Source organism: Erpetoichthys calabaricus, chromosome 9 (assembly GCF_900747795.2).
Source record: "Erpetoichthys calabaricus chromosome 9, fErpCal1.3, whole genome shotgun sequence".
In the NCBI taxonomy this organism is placed as follows: domain Eukaryota; kingdom Metazoa; phylum Chordata; class Cladistia; order Polypteriformes; family Polypteridae; genus Erpetoichthys; species Erpetoichthys calabaricus.
The window spans coordinates 44,394,073-44,417,361 of NC_041402.2; the positions used below are offsets into that span (position 1 = coordinate 44,394,073).

General features: G+C 38.2%; 1 protein-coding gene across 2 annotated transcripts in view; it reads left to right on the plus strand.

Moving 5' to 3' along the window:
• ctcf (CCCTC-binding factor (zinc finger protein)) overlaps positions 1-23,289 on the plus strand; it is a 66,068-nt gene that overhangs the window by 29,569 nt on the left and 13,210 nt on the right. For both annotated transcript variants that reach the window (XM_028809413.2, XM_051932352.1), the window contains exons 5-10: positions 11,873-11,993; positions 13,722-13,871; positions 18,930-19,090; positions 19,404-19,586; positions 19,932-20,067; positions 21,214-21,411. In XM_028809413.2, coding sequence (XP_028665246.1) covers positions 11,873-11,993; positions 13,722-13,871; positions 18,930-19,090; positions 19,404-19,586; positions 19,932-20,067; positions 21,214-21,411 — 949 coding nt within the window. The remainder of the gene's footprint in view (positions 1-11,872; positions 11,994-13,721; positions 13,872-18,929; positions 19,091-19,403; positions 19,587-19,931; positions 20,068-21,213; positions 21,412-23,289) is intronic.

Sequence of the window (23,289 nt, forward strand, 5' to 3'; positions counted from 1 at the left end):
GCTGCAAGTAAGCCCAGCAGCAAGGGAGCAATGTGAAGGTAGTCTTTCAGCGTCTTTTTTTTTTAAACCTGTAGGGGTGCGATCAGCCCCCCAGCTCACAACGGAAAAGATCTCGAGGGGTGATGCAAGGTTAGGAGCACGTAAATTGTAAATGCAGATATTGTAACAGAATTACTTGATCACTGACCTGGCCACGACTCTGCGTGACTGCTGTCTGTGTATAGCAGCGTGGCAGATCACGCTACAATAAATAAGTGTGCCGCTCCTGTTTCAAGCTGAATAAAGCTGGTTTTGCTAAAGTACTGAGACTAAGCCTCGTGTTTTGGGGTGCAAGACAGGGACTTATAGTGTGACCATGATCTTTTATGATTTGCTTCTGTGCCGCTTCATTGCAGTGCTGTGAGCCTCCTATTGCCCTGCCCCAGCAACGGACAAACAATCTTCCACAGACTCTGCAATCGCGTTTCAGGACGCACTTCGTGTCGTTCCAGTTGGGTGGGGGGTTATTGGGTCTCAAAAGAGTTCAGAAACCTCACGATATGAAGAAGAAATAATGATTCTGCACCCGATTGATAACTGTGCAGCCCACAACATGCTTCCACATTTAGATAATGTTCACATTGAATTCCTCCCACCCAATTGCATGGCAGCGCTTCAGCCATTGGTTTTGGGCATCATTCGCACCCTGAAAGTGTATTATGGCAAGGAAATGCTGAGAAAAAGTCTCGTCAGTATAACTTGTAGACAGGAGGAGATTAAAATTAACGCGAAAGAAGCTATTGAAATGATTGCAAACGCCTGGATACAAGTAAGACAGCACTGTAGTAAGAAATACAGAATCTCATTATGACAATTTTTGTTACAATGAAATATTTTTTAGGTCCCTGTGAATTTGTTGTAACGGAATTTTACGTATGGATGGATGGTTATCATTAATTTTGTGGGTTTTTTAAAAAAAAAAAAAAAAAATTATTGCAAAAGCCTCAAGTTTCACAGGTAGTTTTTTGGAGGCATTCAATTGAGTGGCCTGGGTTTAGCAAGTGATCAGTAGAGAATAAAACTCTTGGATTCACAGCATTATTATTTACAAATTTAGTGAAGTAGCACCATCTGTCAAGATGGACTATGTTGTTTTATTTTGTTATTTTAGCCTTCAGTATTTCATAGTGAACTATTAATTTAGTTTATTTCCATTTATGCTTGGCTCTCTGGCAGTCCTCAGAATGACAGGGCATCCTCAAGTGCCATTGTGATAGTTTCTGCCATGTGATCAACGATTTAAAATATGCAGTTTGCAGACATTGACATGGAATGGAATTTACAGAGTAACTGTAATGAATAGTAAGACTTCTGTAAGGTTCCGATGTCCATCTCGACCATAAAACTGTCGTAGTGACAAGGTATCTCGCATCTTTTAATGCAGCCTCTAACTTCACTCAACATTCATTATAAACCTGTAGAAGCACCACGTGAGAAAAATGCTCTTTGCTAGGGAGTTTAAACCAAGGATCAATTACTTTCACAGGTTCCTTGGAGCTTTCTTTTTTTGGTAACACTCACTGGCATCTTGTTATTCTCCATGAAGTAATTGGCCATGTTTGTGTTGTCAGAACTCCTTTGATTGTCTACTATATGACATCATATCTGCAATTGAGGACACCATTAACTCAAAGGCTTGCTAGCCACTTCACTCAAGGATTCTTTTTGAAATTCATCATGTTAGACTGGATGATATTTTTTTAAGGTGTGATAGGTTTGTTGTATTTAGTCTTTATTGGGAGCTGTCTGCAGAATATCTTGCATACTGGCTTTATTTGTGCTTAGTCGGATTTGAGGTAGCAGAACAGTTTCCAAACTTTTGATGACGTGTACCCTTTATTTGGTTTTAGGTCTTCTTGAGTAGTTCACAGATTCTCCTGTCAGTACACTTACTGGTATGTCCTTGTTGCTCAACATACAGCACACTTACTGGTATGTCCTTGTTGCTCAACATATTTACCAGACATATGACCATGTTGCTAATGTTTATAGCATAGCTTCTTTGTGGGGATGATCAAATTTGCAAAGTGCATCATGATTGGCGGTTGTGCTGGTGTTTTACCAAGTCTATAGGCTGCGTGATAAGGCTACATTCACAACACATTGTCTCTTAAAACTTAATATGGGGAAAAACGAGTTTCACCAATTTTTATAGCCTATGTTTATCATCATTACCATGACGTTTTGTTTTTCCCCTGATCAAAAATCTAAATTGTTTGATCACCCAATACTGTGTACAACCAGTCTGCTTTATGGGCATGTTTTTGTAAACCCCAGAGGTGCTTTGTTTCTTACCCCTTAAATCTACTTTCAGTTGTGCAGTGGTTACAAACTTTTTTTTTTTTTTTCTTCACAATAAGCTTAGATTACCCATTGTGACAATCTTCAGCATTTAAAAGTCAGCTTTGTTCTGTTTTAATAATTTAGTCGTAGAGGATGCAAACCATACTGTAAAATCTCTAATGCATGTATGTTGACGCAGTACTGTCAACCTTATAAGACCAAAAACACTTAGGAATGTCATGTATTCCTAGAGCAATTCAGTTGTTCCTAGAGCAATTCAGTTGTTCCTTGCTGTGTTTTGCTGTACAGACCACCTCCAGTTTAGCCGCCTTATTGTTGTTTTTTATTTATTTTTAATGCAACTGCAAGGACATAAACAGCGTTTAGATGAAATTTAGTGAATTGTATTATTGCCATCTGTATTTGAATGTACCTATTTGTCACACTCTGAAGTAATTCTGTTCTTTTTTTTCCCCCCCTCAAACTTGTAATTTTGTTATTTTTGGTTTTAAATGTTCTGACTACTTTAGCAAACTCCTAAGAATGTGAATTAAAGGGGAAAGAATGTAAATCTTTGGGAAAATTTCTAATTTATGAATTTCTTATAAAATACCTTTTTATTAGTGCACTCTTCTGAATGCAAAACAAGACTAAAATAGTAGCTAATTAAATAATCAAAGTTTAGTGTCCTGCTGATTTTGTCAGATTAGTTTGAATAAAACCAGCAGTGACAGAGGTACATCAAGTTTGAAGTTGTGAACCACTCTACTCATCCATCTGTTATTTTGTAGCTTGCAGTGAAATACCAATTTTTCAAAAAGCTAGCAGAGTCAACCCCCCTCAACCCCTAAGTGTAGTTTGCCATAGAAATAGTCTCGTTAGCAGTGAGAACCTTTAATCTCCTGTCAAACTACACAGCTTTTGAGTTGTGTAGTTGGGTTATCCATAGCAACCCAGTCATAAGACTCTTGTGTCTTGACATGACAAACTCCACCATGGTTAAGATTGTCAAGAGTTATAGAGGTTAACTACTGTGTGTGTGATAGTTGACACCCAGTTGACCTTTATCCAGGAGTTAAATGCATGCAGTGTCCCAAAAATGAGATGAGCCTAACCAAAACTACTACAAAGAATGGTAGCATTGCAATATTTTCATGACACAGTAGAAAGGTTTGAAATTGTATTGGAAGTCATTCCTTACCATTCCTAATAATAAAGTGATGTGGCACTTCCACGGCAATATGATCTAGTAACCTCCGTCATCGTGGCATGTTCTCGCACCTGTGGGTGTGTGTACTGTGACACCATCGTTCTTACTAAAATGAAAATATTTATAAAAGGCAGCCTTCGTGTTCAATTTTTTTTTTTTTTTAGCAATTTTGAAAAAGATTTGAAACTATACACATGCAAAATTAATTTGCATTCCTTTTGTATTATAACTGTTCGGAGTGAAACCGATTTTATTTATTGAATAACTGACTGCATTTGTATATGCACTTTAATAACCCAGTTATTCACAGTAACCAGTTTAAAAAAAAAAAAAAAAAAAAAAAAAAAATGAAACCAGGCCAACACATGTAGCTTTTCTCAATTTGTAGACAAGATTATATGGCTATGTAAACCTTTAACCGGGTTACATTTAAGGATTTCACAGTCTGCATGTGTCTGTTGCGCTCTTGTTAGCCTGTACATGGGTTAGCTTTGCATAAACTTCCAGAAGCAACAAGTAACGGTGGAAGCGTTCACAAGGATCAATTTTCTGAAACAAATGCTTGGAAAATCACATTATTCTCTTAGCTGGTTGAAGTAATCTGTCTCTATTTTTCTTTCTATTGGAGACTTTCAGTGAACTGTGCAAGCATACAAACTGACCATGGGATGCTGTTGCTCCTGGCCTGTGTTGTACCCAGAGCTTTAACTGGGCTTGTGCCCTGCACCAGAAGTTGTTTGTGCTTTGCAAACTGAGCATAGTGCAACATTGTGGTCGGACCTCGAAGGTGGCACCCTTGTTCTCTGCAACAGTTAAGATTATGGTAGGGCTGGGCAGTATATTGAAGTTTCAAATCGATATTTAATAAAATTCAATATGCACAAACCAATGCTGCAATATTCAGCATTTTTATTTAGATTTCCACAACTACTTCAAAAAATTAATTGAAATCCAGAAAATCTTCAGCACTTTTTGTTACCACATTTGAAAACACCATCATGATACATGTGCTGTCTGCAGTGTGCTCTTCTTTCTCCTTGGCAAAACCACTCCTCGGTAAGCAATGTTACGTAATGTTTGCTGTTCTGGTGCAAATGAGTGGACAAGCAGTGGGGAGTTGGGGGTTTAAGAACTGCAATGACTACCATACTTCATAGCACACTTGATTGCTTAACTTGTGGCCAGAGATTACTCCTACTTTGTCAAAAAGCTACACTAGCCAGCAATTTATAGTAATTAACATCACACCACAAGTGAGATCTACCGAGGCATTCTCCGCTATTTAAATGTTTTTTTTTTCTTTTTCCTCAAGTTTATGTACCAGTTATGGAACAAACTGCACTATTGGTGATTTTATTTTCATATTGAGATTATAATTTTGTTTAACAGGTGAATTGAGATTCGTGATGACTGACAAAAGTGTGTCCTGAATGATCAAACATTGTTTGTTTTGTTATTTCATCCCATTTAGTGTTCTGTTTTGTGCTTGTGTATTCACTGTACTTTTCTTAATGCTTGCAGTGTTTAACTTCGGTTTCCCAAGTTGTGCGAGTCAATGATCAACATCAATATATACAGTTAAAAAAAAAAACAAAAAAAAAACACACACAGCTGTTCTAAAAGACTAGCTAGTGACTATACAATGTTTCTTTACTTGTAATACCTTTCTCTCGAGCGTTCATTCATATCTTTAAACACGGCGTGTGGCAGTGTTAAAGATACAGAAGAAAAGACTGGTGTTTCATTGTGTGAATTTGTAGATGATTGAAATTATTTTATTACAGGTTAAATTGTTTAGTTTTGTAACTCTGTTTCAACAATTGGCAATTGCTTTTTCAAAACTGTTTAAACTTAAGCTGTCAAGCACTGTAGAAATACGTTTCTTATAGTTTAGGGTAGTTTAACTGTTCTCTTTCATTGTACAAGACCACTCATAAAAAAAAAAAAAAAAAAATATTGCACTGAAGAATTGGAGTTCTTCAGAAAATAGGCAGTAAAAGGATTAGATCACCCTGAATATTCTATTCTGTGACTCTGACCAGTGTCGTCAAAAGGCATGCATATGCAAACACATAATCTGAAACCATTACAAATGATATAAATCATAAAAATATGTATAATATGCACATGTATAGGATGGTCCAGATCTAATTATGCAATTATTGCATTGCATTAAAAGTTGCATAGTTAGATCTGGACCACCCTATAGATGGATTTCCATCTGTGATTTGTGGTAACAAATTAAGAGCTTTGTCTGTATAAAACAGTCAAATTGAGAGGGAGAGGATAGCATTGTTTACTAATTGACAGACACTGATTGCCAGCAAGTCAGGCAAAATTTTAAACAAAATACATAAAATGGAAGCTCTCAAGGGAGATATAAAATAAAATAGTTGTATTGGGTATGCTGTTTGAGAATTTTCTTTAAGACATGACTGTTAATGAAATTGTTGCATTTTGTTTTCTAATATTTTGTCACATTAATAATATGAAATATACTAGGTTTATGGTATACTTTATAGTGCTGATCATTAATCTTTAAGGTGTTCATAGCGATCTATCACAGTTTTGTTCAGAATGTCAATTTACAGTCAGGTCAGTAAGTGTTTGGACAGTGACACAATTTTCATAATTTTGGCTCTGTACGCCACACAATGGATTTTAAATAAAGCAGTCATTTATGTGATTGAGTTGTAAACTTTCAACTTTAAATTAAGGGGTTTACCAAAAATCTCAATGAGCCATTTAGGAATGAAAACCATTTTTCTGCATAGCACCCCATTTCAAGAGGCTCAAAAGTACAGTATATGGACATTTGACTGATAAGCGGTTTCATAGGTGAGAGCTCCCTCATTGTTTGTTTTAGTATTAAGCAGGTAAAAGGTCTGGAATTGATTCCAAATGTGGAATTTGCACTTCGAAGCTGTCACTGTGATTTCTCAATATGAGGTCCAAAGAGCTGTCCAAGTAAAAACCTCCATTAGACTGAGAAAACAAAAAAACCCTTTTAGAGAAATAGCAGAAAAGCTACAAGTGGTCAAATTAACCATGTGGTATATCCTTATAAAGAAGGAACACCCTATTGAACTCTGCCACACCAGAAGGTCGGGAAAACAACAGAAGACAACTGTGCTGGATGATTGCAGAATTCTGTCCTTGGTGAAGAAGAACCCCTTCACAACATTTAGCCAATTCAAGAACACTCTCCAGGGGGTAGGCCATCATTGCTAAACTCTACTTTCATGAAGTCTTCTCTTGATTGTAAAGACAGATGATTTACCACAAGGTGCAAACCAATGGTAAATTTCGAGTATAGGAAGGATAGATTAGACTTTGCTAGAAAACATTTTTTTAAAAGCCTGTCCAGTTATGGAACAAATTTTTCTTTGGACAAAGGAAACGAAGATCAATGAATACCAGAATGCTGGAAGAGCTCATAGTCCGATAAATACCACGTCATCTGTGAAACATGGTGTAGGCAGTTTTATGGCATGATCATGCGTGGCTGTTAATAGAAATCCGTCACTAGTGTTTTTTGATTTGACTGCTGGCAGAAGTAGTAGGATGAATTCTGAAGTGTATAGGGCTATACTATCTGCTCACATTCAACCAAATGCTACCAAACTGATAGGACGAGGCTTCACAGAACAGGTGGACAATAAGCCAAAACATACTGCGAAAGCCAGCCAAGTGCTTTTCAAGGCAAAGTAGTGGAAAATTCTTCAATGGCCAAGTCTTTTGACTGACTTCAACCCAAATTGAACATGCATTTAATCTGCTGAAGAAAAAACTGATGGCAGAAAGTCTAAAGAACAAGCGGCAACTGAAGACGACGGCAGCAGTAAAGGCCTGGCAAAGTATCACTAAGATGGAATCCCAGCCCTTGGAGATGGCCATGGGTTCCAGACTTCAGGCACCTTTGACGGTTGGATTTTCAACCAAATACTGAAAATGATCATTCTATAGGATTCATTTGTCTGGAGATATATATGAACAGCTCATGTAATATTTTTTGTTAAACCCCTTGAATTAAAACAATCAAGAATGATTGAAATATAGACTTTCAGCTTTGTTTCAAATCCATTGTGGTGGTGTATAGAGACAAAATTATGAAAATGGTCACTGTCCAAATACTTGACCGTAAGTCCATATTACCCAAATGAAACTTCAGCTGTAACATATGATGTAGAATATCTTGAATATATGGATTTAATTTTATGTTCAATTTTATGTATTTATCTTCGGTAAAGTGTGTTTGTATACCTTGTTCTCATGTTGGGAAAATAAAATGTGTGTGTGGTGTGTTTTGGGGAAAACAAATATTCAGTATTTCTGGTAATAAAAATAGCCAGTCCCATCACCGTGAATGTCTGCTCGTTACTTTAAAATTAGTTCTTCAGCATGGGAATCACAGAAGGAATTTAAGTACTTAGCAAAATTTCCACTTATCGTCTACCATATTTGGCTTCTGTATGATTGATTTAAGTAATATGTTCATGCCCCTTTTAGGCTTAGTTCCTACCTGTTGGATATAATGAACTTTGGACCCTGTGACCTCCTTCTTTCGGTTGCTCCTGTTAGGGGTTGCCATAGCACAGTGTTTCCTAAACACGGTCCTGGGGAACCCCTGTGGCTGCAGGTTTTTGTTCCAATCAGCTTCTGTTTTTAAGTGAACTCCTGGGCTAATTAAGTGAACTGATATTTCCCAAGTTCTGTGTTTAGGGAACAATATAGAAATTAGAAAACTAAGTTTGGTAAAAAAAAAAAAAAAAAAAGTACCAAGCAGTTTTATATAGGAATAATGTATTTTTTTCTTTTTAACAATATTTTTATCTTGATTTTCATTCTACTTTTCTAGGTCTTCTAATTGTTTAATCCATTATTTACTAATTAGTGGGTCTGACTCTAAAGTAGCTGCAGCCTTTGATTATTCAGTTTTGTTTGCCTGGGTGTCTGATCTGCTTGTTTTAAAGTGTCACTATTAAGATACAACAAAGAGGGGAAAAACTGCACAGAGAAAGATCAAAGCATAATGAAATAAACAAAAGAGAGTTGAGCATTTTAATCTATAGCAAAAGCAGAAATATTTCCAAATGTCTTATAAATGTAAAAATCGTGCTGCTATGGTTTTCTGAATGTCGAATAAAAGAAAAATACTAGCTAATTAAATGAGATCAGTGCTATCAGGTGTTGTCACTGATTAGGACTCCGGTTGGAACAAAAACCTGCAGCCCCAGGGGGTCCCCAGGACCGCGTTTGGGAAACACTGCCATAGCAGATGCTCTTTTTCCATATCTTCCTGTCCTCTGCATCTTGCTCTGTTACACCCTTCACTTGCATGTCCTCTCTCTCACTACATCCATAAACCTTCTCTTAGGCTTTCCTCTTGCCTGGCAGCTCTATCCTTAGCGTCCTTTTCCCAATATACCCAGCATCTCTCCTATACCAAACCAACACAATTTCGCCTCTCTGACTTTGTCTTCAAAACGTCCAACCTGAGCTGACCCTCTAATGTACTCGTTCCTAATCCTGTCCCTTCTTGTCACACCCAATGCAAATCCCATATAACAAACAAACATCATAGTCCACAGGGACTGTCTAATCTCGTCTGTCAACCAGTCCATCATCTTTGCAAATAAGAATGGGCTCAGAGCTCATACCGGATATAAATCCCACCTCAACACTGATTGCATCTGTCATTCCTACCACAGACCTCGCCACTGTCGCACCTTCCTTGTACATATCCTATACAACTCTTACTTACTTCTCTGTTACTCCCGACTTCCTCATACAATACCCCATCTCATCTCGAGGCACCCTGTCATATGCTTTCTCCAGGTCCACAAAGACGCAATGCAACTCCTTCTGGCCTTCTCTAAACTTCTCCATCAATATCCTCAGAGCAAACATCACATATGTGGTGCTCTTTCTTGGCACTACTCACTAATCATCACCTCCCTTCTTAACCTAACTTCTTCTACTCTTTCTCATAACTTCATTCAGTGGCTCAATTTTTTTCCCCATTAGTTACTACAATTTATTCTTAAAAATTTGGTACCAGTACACTTCTTCTCTACTCCTCAGGCATCCTCTCCCTTTCCAAGATTTGATTAAACAATTTGGGGAAAAAACTCCACTGCTATCTCTCCTAAACACCCCCATGCTTTCACAGGTATGTCATCTGGACCAACTCTTCATCTTCTTCATAGCTATCCTTATTTCCTCCTTGCTAATCAGCTTCCCTTCCTGGTTCACTATCGCCACATCATCCAAACTTCTCTCTCTTCATTCACTAGCCTCTCAAAATACTCTTTCCATCTGCTTAACACACTCTCCTCACTTGTGAGTACGTGTCCATCTTTATCTTTTATCACCCTAACCTGCTGCACATCTTTCCCAGCTCAGTCCCTCTGTCTAGCCAATTGGTACAGGTCGTTTTTCTCCCTCTTTAGTGTCCTTCCTCTCATACAACTCATCATACTCCTTTTCTTTATCCTTCACCACCTCTCTCTTCACCATACGCATTATCTCCTTGTACTCTTGTCTACTTTCTGCATCTCTCTGACTGTCCCACTTCTTCTTTGACAACATCTTCCACTGTATACTATCCTGTACTTTCCCATTCCACCACCAGGTTTCCTTTTCCTCCATCCTCTGCCCAGATGTCATGCCAAGCATCCCTCTTGCTGTCACCCTTATTTACTACTTCTGCTTTAGTTAACCAGCTGTCTGGTAACTCTTCACTGCCACCCAGTGCCTGTCTTACCACCTCCCTGACTCCACCTTGCAGTCTTCCTTTTCAACTTACACCATTTGATCCTTGGCTCTGCCCTCCCTCTCCTCCTCTTCTTGGTCTCCATTGTCATCCTACAGACCACCATCCTATGCTGCCTAGCTACACTTTCCCCTGCTACCACTTTGCATTCTTCAGTCTCCTTCAGATTGACTCTCCTGCATAGGATATAATCTACCTGTGTGCATCTTCCTCCACTCTTGTACGTTGCCCTATGTTCCTCCCTCTTCTTAAAATACATATTCACCACAGCCATGTCCATCCTTTTTGCAAAGTACACTATTATCTGACCTTCTTCATTCCTCCCCATGACACCATACCTACCAGTCATTTTCAAAACACTCTTGACATACTGTTCCTTCAGAATAACACCTATCCCATTTCTCCTTCCACCCACATCATGCTAGAGCAATTTGAATCCACCTCTGATCCACCTGACCTTTCTCCCCTTCCATCTAGTCTCTTGCGCACACACAATATATTAGCCTTCTTTCTCTATATCACATCAGGTAACTCTCTCCCCTTACCAGTCTTACTGCCAACATTCAAAGTTCTACCTCCGTTCCACTTTCTTTACCTTCCTCCAGGCACCCTGTTGGCTGACAGTACTGGTGGTGGCTGTTGTTAACCCGGGCCTCGACCAATCCGGTCGGAAAATCTATATCGTCCGCATATTGATTTTGACAAAATTTTACCCTGACGTAAACTTCCCCATTTATCCGGGCTTGAGACGAGCACAAAGAAACACAATGGTTTGTGCATCCCCTGTGGCTGGGCTTGACCCTGTAACCTGTTAACGTAGATATTAATGTTCAGTAATGGACCATTGGTTAAAACTTATTTCTTAACTCTGAAAATGTTGATCGCTGGAACAATTTAGCTTATTTGAATTATCTTGAATTTGAATTATCAGCCGTTCAATACTTGAGACCCTTTTGATGAACAGATGGTGGCAAGATATATTGGGCCATCTGCTTTCTTCTTATCGGAAGTGTTATGTTCACATGCAGTATTGCCATCCATTTAGAGTCCGAATCCAGCAACCATTTACATTGTTATTCATTGAATTTTTGTATTTCGGATGGCATCTGCTATACAATACAATACAATTTATTTTTGTGTAGCCCAAAATCACACGAAGTGCCACAGTGAGCTTTAACAGGCCCTGCCTCTTGACAGTACCCCAGCCTTGACTCTTGCTGTAGAGCCTTGCTATAGCCCTTTTTGAAAACAAATAAGATTGTATGAAAAAAAATGAAGAGGGTTAACTTGAATATGTTTTGTTTTTTATGATTTTTTTTTTTTTTCCTAATGGAAGAAAAGCAGAATTTCTAGCAACAGTCAGATTTCAGTCCTAACGTTTCAAAAGACAAAGAATTTGAAATATGCCGGCCTTTTTCAATTTCTTAGTTTGCTTAGTGTGTTTAAATTATTACCGTATTTTAAAATGTTGTACGATTAGCTTCAGTCATCTAATTGAGCAGTGCTGCAGATTTTTACTTTTTACTTATTGTGTTGTTTTTTTTTTTGTAATACCTATTTAACAGGTCAGCAAACTGAAGCGTCACATCCGTTCACACACTGGTGAGCGGCCGTTCCAGTGCAGCTTGTGTAGTTATGCCAGCAGAGACACTTATAAACTGAAGCGACACATGAGGACTCACTCGGGTAAGTTGCTAGAAACATCACTTTCAGAAAGCGGTGGTATTGAACTGGGTAAATATATTCAGAATAGTGTTTAAAATAAGAATGTATTTTATTACTGTCTTAGTCATGGCCGAAATTATCGGCACCCCTGGAATTTTCCCAGAAAATGCACCATTTCTTCCAGAAAAATTATTGCCATTACAAATTTTTTTTGTATATACATGTTTTTTTCCCTTTATGTGCATTGGAACAACACAAAAAACAGACAAAAAGCCAAATCTGACATGTCACACACAACTCCAAAAATGGGCTGGACAAAATTATTGGCACCCTTTCAAAATTGTGGGTAAATCGTTTTATTTCAAGCATATGATGCTCGTTTGAACTCACCTGTGGCAAGAAACATGTGCTGGCAATATAGCAATCATACCTGAAGCCAGTTAAAATGGAGAAAAGTTGACTCAACCTTTCTGTTGTGTGTCTGAGTGTGCCACACTAAGCATGGAGAACAGAAAGAAGAGCAGAGAATTGCCTGAGGACTTGAGAACAAAAATTGTGGAAAAATATCAACAATCTCAAGGCTACAAGTCCATCTCCAGAGATCTTCATATTCCTTTGTCCACTGTGCGCAACATAATCAAGAAGTTCACAACACATGGCACTGTAGCTAATCTCCCTGGACGTGGACGGAAGGGAAAAATTGATAAAAGACTGCAACGAAGGATAGTTCGAATAGTGGATAAACAACCCCAATCAACTTTAAAACATATTCAAGCTGTTCTGCAGACTCGGGGTGCAACAGTGTCGGCTCGAACTATCCGTCGACATCTGAACGAAATGAAACGCTATGGCAGGATAGCCAGGAGGACCCCACTGCTGACACAGAAACATAAAAAAGCCAGACTGGAGTTTGCCAAAATCCTTCTGGACTAACGTCTTGTGGACAGATGAGACCAAGGTAGAGCTTTTTGGTAATGCTCATCATCCTACTGTTTACAGAAAACGGAATGAGGCCTACGAAGAAAAGAATACATTACCAACAGTCAAACATGGTGGAGGTTCTAAGATGTTTTGGGGATGTTTTGCTGCCTCTGGCACTGGATGCCTTGACTGTGTGCAAGGCATTATGAAATCTGAAGACTACCAAAAGATATTGAGGTGCAGTGTAGGGCCCAGTGTCAGAAAGCTGGGTCTGCATCTGAGGTCATGGGTGTTCCAGCAAGACAATGACCCCAAACATGCCTCTAAAATCACTCAGAAATGGTTGAAGACAAAGCGCTGGAGAGTTCTGAAGTGGCCAGCAATGAGTCCGGATCTAAATCCGATTGAACGCTTATGGAGAGATCTCAAAATTGCTGTTGGGAGAAGGCGCCCTTCAAATCTGAGAAACCTTGAGCAGTTTGCAAAATGTGGTCGGAAATTCCAGTTGAGAGGTGTAACAAGCTTGTTGATGGTCATAGGAAGCGCTTGATTTCAGTTATTTTTTCCAAAGGGCGTGCAACCAAATATTAAGTAGAGGGTGCAAAAGTTTTGTATGAAATGCTGTCAGATTTGGCTTTTTTTTCTGTTTTTGTGTTGTTCCAATGCACATAAAGGAAATAAACGTGTATACCAAAACATTTGTAATTGCAACAATTTTCTGGGAGAAATGGTGCATTTTCAAGGAAAATTTCCAGGGGTGCCGATTTTATTTCGGCCATGACTGTGTTTCTGATTCTCCAACCCACTACTTTTTTTTTCCTCATTTAGGAGAGAAGCCTTATGAATGTTACATCTGCCATGCACGTTTTACTCAGAGTGGTACCATGAAGATGCACATTTTGCAGAAACATACAGAAAATGTGGCCAAATTTCATTGCCCGCACTGTGACACAGTAATTGCACGTAAAAGTGACCTTGGTAGGTTGAATTTTGTTAAATTAAGCTTTATGATGGTGTTATTTCTGATTCACTGCATCCAAATACCACAGACTTAATGATGGTTACTTCCTTTTTTTAAAAGTCTTCCATCTGAAAAAGATGCTGTTGACTCTGGTTTTTGTGGATTTTTTTGGGGGGGGGGGGGGGGAATTATTTTTTTTATTATGTTGAATATATCGACTTTGCTAATGGCATTGTTTATTAGTTGCTAGTTTCTTGTCTCTCTGTTTCTAGAATGTCAAAAATGTTGGTTTGAGCTGGACCCAGGGAGGGAGGGAGGGAGGGAGGATGGATGGATAACCCTAAACTCCAAGAAATTACCACATCAACACCAGAATTAGCAAGATTAATTAGGATGGAGTACTGCAGATAGTGGGTTTTTCAACCTTCATTCCTCCAAGGCCTCCAGTAGTGATACCACATGCACCTCAGAAGAAGTCATCCACCTCAAACTAAGCATGTTTGGGCCAGGCCAGTGCTTAGCTGGGAGACCGTCTAGGAAAAGCTTGAGTTGCTGCTGGTAATGGTGTTGGTCAGGCCAGCAAGAGGCATTTAACTTACCTTGTGGTCTGAATGTGGATTCCACTGTACTGTAAAAATGTTGCCATCCTTTTGGGTGAGCTGTAAAACCAGGGTCCTGACTCTCTGTGATCATAAAAGTTGCCACGGTGTCCTTTAAGATTAGGGTGTATCCCAATGTCCAGGCTAAATTGCCCTCCATGGCAAAGTCATTCTGGCCCCCCGAATCATCCTGTCTCTGTCATGTTTTCACCACTTAGCAGCTAATGTGTGGTGAACATACTGGCACACAATGGCTACCGTTGCATCATCCAGCTGGATGCTACACATTAGCAGTGGTTGAAGTGACTCCTCACTCGCTATGGAAAAAGTGCGTGGATTACTGAGAACAGTGCTGTATAAATGTAAAGAATTACTATTAGCACTGTTATTTCAATGAGACTATGCAAGGGCTTGCCTAACACAAGCTAGGATATTTACCTTCTTTTGCAGCAGTTTTGACTAGTGTGCTAATTTTTAAACTTGGCTGCAAATATGCTTTTGATTATGCTATCCTGCCATTTATTTTTTAAAAGTAATATAAAATGAATAGGCCATTTAAAAAAAAAAACCAAAAAAAAAAAAAAACCTGCCTTGTGGTGTTATTAAATAAAAGGGTTTTTGCTAGTGCTTGGATTTGTTAATGATAAATTAATAGGTATTTTTATAGATAAATGAGTAATTAACAAAATACAGAATTTGTCACTGCAGATAATTCAGTAATAACAAAAGCAGCTCACTACTCACTCAGCATAACTATTAACTCTTTTAGGGCTAATTTTTTTTTGTTTCTTTTCTCCCAGGGCTGAATATTTTTCCAAAAACTAACATTTTTTTAAAAAGAACACAAAGCAATTGTTTAACATATCAAATCAACAAAAAATATTTACTTTTGACAAATGTTATTGTCTTGCATGTTGTATGAGCCTGCATACTCTATGATTTCACATACATATCACATACATTTTACACAGCAAAGTCTGATCTCGCTCAAAGCAGCCAATTTCAGTCATTGCCACAATGCACTTCTTACAATATGTGTTGCTTTGGTGCCTATTTTTCAATTGTCTGTTGCTGCACTTTCTCACATATATTGTTAGTGTGTTCTGTAGAGAGACAAGTCACCCATTTGCCATCATGCCATGCCACTGCCACCAAGTTTTCTGCCTGCATGAAAACCGTATTGTCACCTCTTTTCATCTTCTGAAACTTTATGAACTTTATGTATGTCATTATAGCCTGGCTCACCCCATGGGATTTGCTTCTGTTTATTGCAGAAGTGAATAAAACTTTGCAGCAGCACGTACCTAAGCCACCAGGGGACAAAACACGTTTGGACCCATGCTCCCTGAAGTTATATCACTAGTTCTGTCCCATCTCTATTTGTAATGCCACAGCGTGCTTCATCTCGTCTTTCGTTGTGGGTTTCCACTTTGAAAAACGAGAATGTGATGCAAACGCAGCCCGCGATTCAAAAAAAATCTCTGCCTACCTGTTTGTCTCGTCTGACAGTAGCTGAAAAGCAGCATCAGGAGAAAGCAGCCTGAAGTACAGCAGCTGGTGATCTGTCGTGTCCAACAGCAAGCCATGCCGTCTTGTAAACTCCGGTAGCCAGATCGGCTCTCAACGGATCAATGTCTGTGTATTTATCTCATGCAAACCTTGCCGTAGATGCATCGGCTGCGCGAAGGCACGCAACTGGCAGCAGATCCGCTGGCGCGGCATCGGCTGGTGTCTGATCAGCTGATGCCTGCTTCTAACTCTCTTGCTCGATCTCCTGATCACTGCCAATAAAGTCCGATTCTGAAAAATCAAGAGTCCGACTCCGCGATAATGCGCAAAACATCGTCTGCCGAATGTTTTCTTTTCTGCACTTGCTTCGCTGCCTTTTCACATGTCGGTGCCATCTTGCCTGTTTACATTTCGCAACTCACGCACACGCAAGGTTTAGTTGCCGAGTCAACGAGTCTAGCATTCCTCCAAGCACAGAGGGAATGCCTGTGACGTGACCGTGAGATTTGTCACCATTAACAGCTGATTGTCGCCCTCTATCCCTGGATGTCGACTTTTGTCGACATTCGCCTTCAACCCCTCCTGTCGACAAAAGTCAACATCCGCCCTAAAAGAGTTAGAGAAGCATACAAGGTATTGATTAAAATAAAAAATCTAAAGTAATTTTTTTAAACAGAATTATTCATTGCAGACATTTTTCTCCTAACTTAATTACTGAAGATCCACTTATCCCCAGTAATGTCTCTCCATTTGAGTTATGTCCTAGTGGAAGCTCTCCCGTTTTTCATCACCAGTCTTCCCATGTTCCCTTCGGTGGGGTGGTGGGGGTCTGTCTAAATGGAGTGTAGGAAATGCATTTTTAAAGACCCATTGCACCAGAGTTTTACGTATGAAAGAGAGGCGCTCAACTAACTTATTTTTTTTTTTTTTTTTTTTTTTGCCTTTCTAACACATACAAAGTGCATTCGTTTTCTAAACCGGCAGAGTGGGGGCTATAAGGCCAAGGATCTGTGCTGGTATTTGGAAGATTGCCGATTTAAGTCCTGTTACTGCCAAAAGGGATCCTACTTGGTTTGGCTTTTTGAGCAAGGCCATTAATCAGAAAATTGCTCCAAGGTGATTTGTAATGGCTGACCCTGTACTCTGACCCCCAAAGACCATTAGCCTTTGAGGATTAATATACTATATCAAAACAAAAAATGGACTCCTTCCATAGAACGTTGTCTTCATCAATGTCCAAGGCATTTATCATGCAGGGTTTCCTGTGGATGATGTCCTCAGAGTAAATTACATCTCATGTCCGGAAAATTCATTCCCAGATAACACAAAAAATTGGCTCCTGTCTGTTAATCAATTAATAAAGTCAATCTATGCATCTCTTGCGAAGACGGTCTTTGAATGGCTTGTTCACTACCACATCCAATAATTGTAGCTGGGATGTCAGATCTCTTGGCATGATAATTAGATCACTATACATGTTACACACTTAATTTTTCATGGATTCAGTTAAGTGTCCATGGAACGCATCAAAAATCAACAGGTTCCCTTTCTTTTGAAGTGGTCTTAGTCATCTTCCCCCTACTTCCTTCAGCAAGCCCACTAGGTTCTTGTCCTCCAACCCTTCCATATTCAGTTATCCCATCCAGCATTGTCTCTTTTTAAATGTTGTTTTTCCATTTCAAAACTACATACCTTTCACCTTTCTTATATGCAGTGACAGATTTTGGCATGTCAAAAAATACACGTAATTGATCTGTATTGCCTGTATGGTCCAGGGAACATATGTATTTAACTTAAGAAAAAAAATTTAATACTGACAAACTAGCATTTCTGTAAACCTGAAGGCTAATGCTGAGCAGGGATCTTTGTGCATCACAGTTACAGGCCATTATGGTGTGCCATTCTTTTATACCAACCAAGGCTTGCTATGAACTTAGCTGTGGACATGTTCAGCTCTTTGCTGAAAACCTTGGAAATTGCCAATGTTTTGGATCTGGCCATGGGTATTCCTTTGTTCCTTGTTTCTGTGACATATTACACAACTCTTCCTCTAGTTATTGTAAGTGTCTGCTTTTGGGATCATGAAAGGATTTTAGATAGATGGATACTTTGTGAATTTCCCCTTGGGATTAATAATCTGAATTATTATTATTATCTGACCGTTTGCCTTTTTTGTATAGTCTTTTTGGATTTGCCACTTTCAAACATGGCTTTCTTATTACATTTTATTACCTGGCTGCTCAAGAGTTGTTTGACTCTTCCTCATTAATCATTATAATTGCAAAATTAGCATCATAACACTTCTCGGTCCTTGGTTTAACTTAGTCTTGTAAAATCTGATTAAAAAGATAGACCATCCTTTTCTCTCATCAATCAGTTTTATTCCAGGTGGTGGCTAGTTACCGCCATCTACTATTGTGTGTGCATGATGGCTTTTAAATTTTGCTCTTCAAATGTAATACAATCGGAGATTTTTAGAATGAAACAGTCTTGTATTTGGGTCAGTTTAGTAGTTGATCTTGGATTGTTTCCACCTCAAGTAACTTTAAGAACAAATAAAGACTGACATTTTAGCTCAAAATAAACTTCAAATAATACACTGCATGAAAAAAAAAATGCCATAAAACAAAAGGAACTTGTGGTGTGTTTCTTTCAAAATTGCTGAATTAGATATTTACTGGAGAGAGCTTGTTGTACAGAAGTTCAATTCCAGTTTCAGAAATGGATTTAACGCAACCAAATCTATGAAGTATACCTTTTTGCATGGGAGAATTGTGATGCAGACCAGTATATTTGAGTGTGCCATTTTAAATACAAATCGTGTTTAGTACATTGAACTAGCATTCACACCAGTCTGCTCACTTCGCCATTTAACAAGTGTGCCCAGTTTCTAAAGCTTAAGTGATAGAATGTTGTGCTTCCTTCTATAGACAATAATTTAATCTTCTCTCTCTCCTATTTATACAGGTGTTCATTTAAGGAAGCAGCACTCTTATATTGAGCAGGGAAAGAAGTGTCGATACTGTGAAGCAGTGTTTCATGAGCGTTATGCCCTCATTCAACACCAGAAGTCCCATAAGAATGAGAAGAGGTTCAAGTGTGACCAATGTGACTACGCATGTAGACAGGTGATGTGAACAACCCTATCTGCTTGGCAGTATTTTTTTTTTTTTTTTTTGTGATTGGTTTTATGTTGTTAAAGCTCATTTTAATAAAGGTAAAATAATTTTTAGCAGTAAAAATCATAAGCTAAAGCTAACAGAAAATCCAGTGCAGTGGCTTGTAATTCTAGATGCCTAAGCTTTCATTTGAATTGGTTGTTTAGAGATAGATAACAGCATATGTTAGAACTTCCCTTTCATAATATAAATACATATATTTATTACATGGCTTAGACCTTCTTTTTAGAATTTTTTTTTTTTTGTTTGTTTTAATACCCAGGAGCGTCACATGGTAATGCACAAGCGAACTCACACAGGAGAAAAGCCTTATGCCTGCAGTCATTGTGAGAAGACTTTTAGACAGAAACAACTCCTTGACATGCACTTCCGACGCTACCATGATCCAAACTTTGTGCCCACTTCCTTCGTCTGTACTAAATGTGGCAAAACCTTTACTCGTAGGGTATGTTTCTTGGGAAATGTCAAGTTTTATTGTTCAAAACCTGTTTCTAGAGTAGCACAATGCAGTGGCTAATGTTGGCTGCCTCACAATTCTGTAGAATCCTGGCTTTAAATTAAAGATTTTTTTTGTGTGGGTTTTTGTCCAGGTGTTCTGGTTTCTTTTGTGATCTGCTCTGGCCACCATGACCATGGGCTAAGATGGATGGGAACATTATTATTTTGTCAATCAACAGAGACTTAAAATTTGAGTTTATGATGTATTTTAATGTGCTGTAGTAAAAAATTAATGAAATTACAAAATAAGCAATAAATGAATTTATAAATGCATTTTATATCCTTCATTTAGAATACGATGGCTAGACACTCCGAGAACTGCAGTGGTCCAGAAGGAATGGATGGTGAGAATGGAGGTGCACACAAAAAAGGGAGAGGTGGACGAAAGAAGAAAATGCGCTGTAAGAAGGACGATGAGACTGATAGTGGTAAGAAGCACTTGGATATGGATGTTTAAGACAAATGTCCTGTTACATTTTATTAGAGAAGTAAACTATTTTATATACTGTAAGTTGCCTAAATCTAAAACTGCCCTGACAGACTTTTGTTTGAGAATTGATCAAACTTTAAAATGTTAAATAAGAGTAAAAAAATGCTTATTATATAGTAAGTAATCATTTACCTTCTGCTGATTTTGAAGTCTTAGGATTTAGGTGGTCTTAGATACTAGGGGGCTTCGCCCCCTGCTCACTTTGCTCGCCAACCCCCGTGTTTGGTTTTCTGGATACACACTTTTTTAAGATTTTTTTTTTTTTTTTTTTCTTTGAGTTGTTGCTATTTCATTAGTTTCAGTTTTATTTCGGAACTTATGTAAAAAAAATATTTCCTACTTTAATATCCTACTTTCTCCACATGTGTATAGCGCCTTTTTTTTTTTTTTTTTTGACTCTTTCTAATTTCACTGGTTTCATAGTCTCTAACCTGCTCTGCATGTGTTTTTAGCGTCAACGTTTGTAAACGTCTTTATGAAGTACTTTCTCTTACTCATTGTCTTTTAATTCTGAGCCAGATTGGACGTGCTTTTTTTCAATTCCACTTGTTCCGGGCTGATGATTTTCCTTATTTTCTGAATTTGCACCTCGATAATTCTTTTTTGCTCATTTTTCTGTCCAACGCATTTGAGTCACTTTTCTCCGCGCTGCTTTGTTCTTCGCTTAGATGTCGACATTTAATTTATAACATACCTTATACGCTTTATATGCGCTGAGAGCCCTGGATCTGTGTGTGCTCAAATCCTTCACAAGACTGAATGTTTTGCTGCCTATTGTCCTATTTGATAGATTGAAAGTAGGGCGTGTCTTTGGTCTCATGGGTCTTTAAAGTGTCTTACGAGAAGATCACATATCGTAGACTTGCTTTTTGCTTTCCAGGACAGGATTTCTTTTTGTAATAGGTAGGTTTAGATAAACTGACATAAGAGTAATTTACTGTAAAGTTGTTCTCTCAGTAATTTTCACAATATCTTCCTAGTTAGTAATAGTAACTTTTTTTATAGAAGGCATTGATGGTTCTGTTAGTAATGAGTCAATTTCTTAAAAGTTGTAACCTTTGTTTAAATTGTTTTCATTTTTCAGAGGGGCATGCTGGTCCAGATTTGGATGATATTGAGGAAGAGGATGAGGATGAGGATGATGACGACATGGCTGTGGTAGCTGTCACAGGAGCAGAGATGGTGGAAATGGAGGAGGCACCGCCCACTCCCCAACTTGTCCCTGTAAAGAGGAAACGAGGCAGGCCACCAGGCAAAAGTAACACACCTAAAGCAGCGCCTCGTAAGTGTTTGTAAAAATGGTTAAATGTTCACTGAGACTGTGCTCTCAGCCTCTTTGATTGTCCATGCAGTTTTGTGTACCATTATGAAACTGGATTGGATATTGAAAAGGATATATAATGTGCTTGTCAGTTGGGATAAGAGAACTTAATTTGGGCAGTGAGTTTCCTGTATGAAAGCACCCAAGTGATTTATACTTTACCTACTTGCTTTGTGTAATTTACAGCGTGTAGTAGTTGCACTGAATCAGATGTGTAAGCAGGTTTTGTACTTCTTCATACCTTACCTTTCTTGTTTTCTGAAGTTACATAGTTTAGTTTCAGCAACTATACTAAAACAAAACTGTGTGGATGGACCAATAATACTTTTTTTTTTTAATCTTTCTTCAGCTTCTGTTAATACACACACCACCATCTATCACACCAAAGAACATCTGGATTGTTTTATTGTCATACTATGATACAGTCGTTTTTCATGCAAATGATGTAATTAGTGCCCCTCTTTAGTACTGTGAGTCACTGTTAATTTAAGAAGGTTGTTTCAAAACTTAAACATTACCAGCAGCTTAACAATTTTTAACAAAAAATATGAATGGCTCGTTTGCTACATGCATTATATCAGTAGATTACTAATGTAATTTTAGCCTTAAAATAAGTTTCACTTGCACATCCTTTTTTTATATTTAATTTAAAGATTTTTTTTTTTTTTTTTTTTTGGTCGGTCATTTTTTTTCCCAAGTGGGGTGTGACTAATACTTTGACAGTAGGAGAACTTGATAATTTGTATTTGTCTTGCAGAGAAAGAGAAGAGTCTCTTTGGCTTGGGTGTTAAATTCATAAAAGTGGGTAACAGCTGTTAGCAGAATGTGGGATAGGTGATTACTTTGAGGATTTCCGTCAGTTTTGTTGTTGTCCTCTGTGCAATTATTTACTTCTGTGAGAAAATGAAAGGATTTTAACTTGCCCAGGACCACTAAAATGAAAAAAGGTTAATCGCTCAATTATCAGCCATTATCCGGTTCATAAATTGGCAAGTCTACATTACACACTTCCTCTGTCGTGATCCCAAAGTGGCAATAGACTTACTTCTGCAAGTAACACACATACGCTTGTTGAACTGAACAAAACAATGCAGTTTATTTCAAACATAAGAATAATAGAAAATGAATGTATTTGACTGTGTGTATTTGTCTGTATATATGTAATTGTGTGTGTGTGTTTGTGTGTGTGTGTGTGTGTGTATATAATATATATTACAGTTGTGCTTGAAAGATTGTGAACCCTTTAGAATTTTCTATATTTCTGCATAAATATGACCTAAAACATCATCAGATTTTCATTCAAGTCCTAAAAGTAGATAGAGAAACCAGTTAAACAAATGAGACAAAAATATTATACTTGCTCATTTATTTATTAAGGAAAATGATTGAATATTACATATTTATGAGTGGCAAAAGTATGTGAACCTTTGCTTTCAGTATCTGGTGTGACCCCCCCCCCTTTGCAGCAATAACTGCAACTAAATGATTCCGGTATCTGTTGATCAGTCCTGCACACCGGCTTGGAGGAATTTTAGCACATTCCTCCGTATAGAACAGCTTCAACTCTGAGATGTTGGTGGGTTTCCTCACATTAACTGCTCGCTTCAGGTTCTTCCACAACATTTCGATTGGATTAAGGTCAGGACTTTGACTTGGCTATTCCAAAACATTAACTTTATTCTTCTTTTAACCATTCTTTGGTAGAACGACTTGTGTGCTTAGGGGTCGTTCATTGTCTTGCTGCATGACCCGCCTTCTCTTGAGATTCAGTTCATGGACAGATGTCCTGACATTTTCGTTTAGAATTCTCTGATATAATTCAGAATTCATTGTTCCATC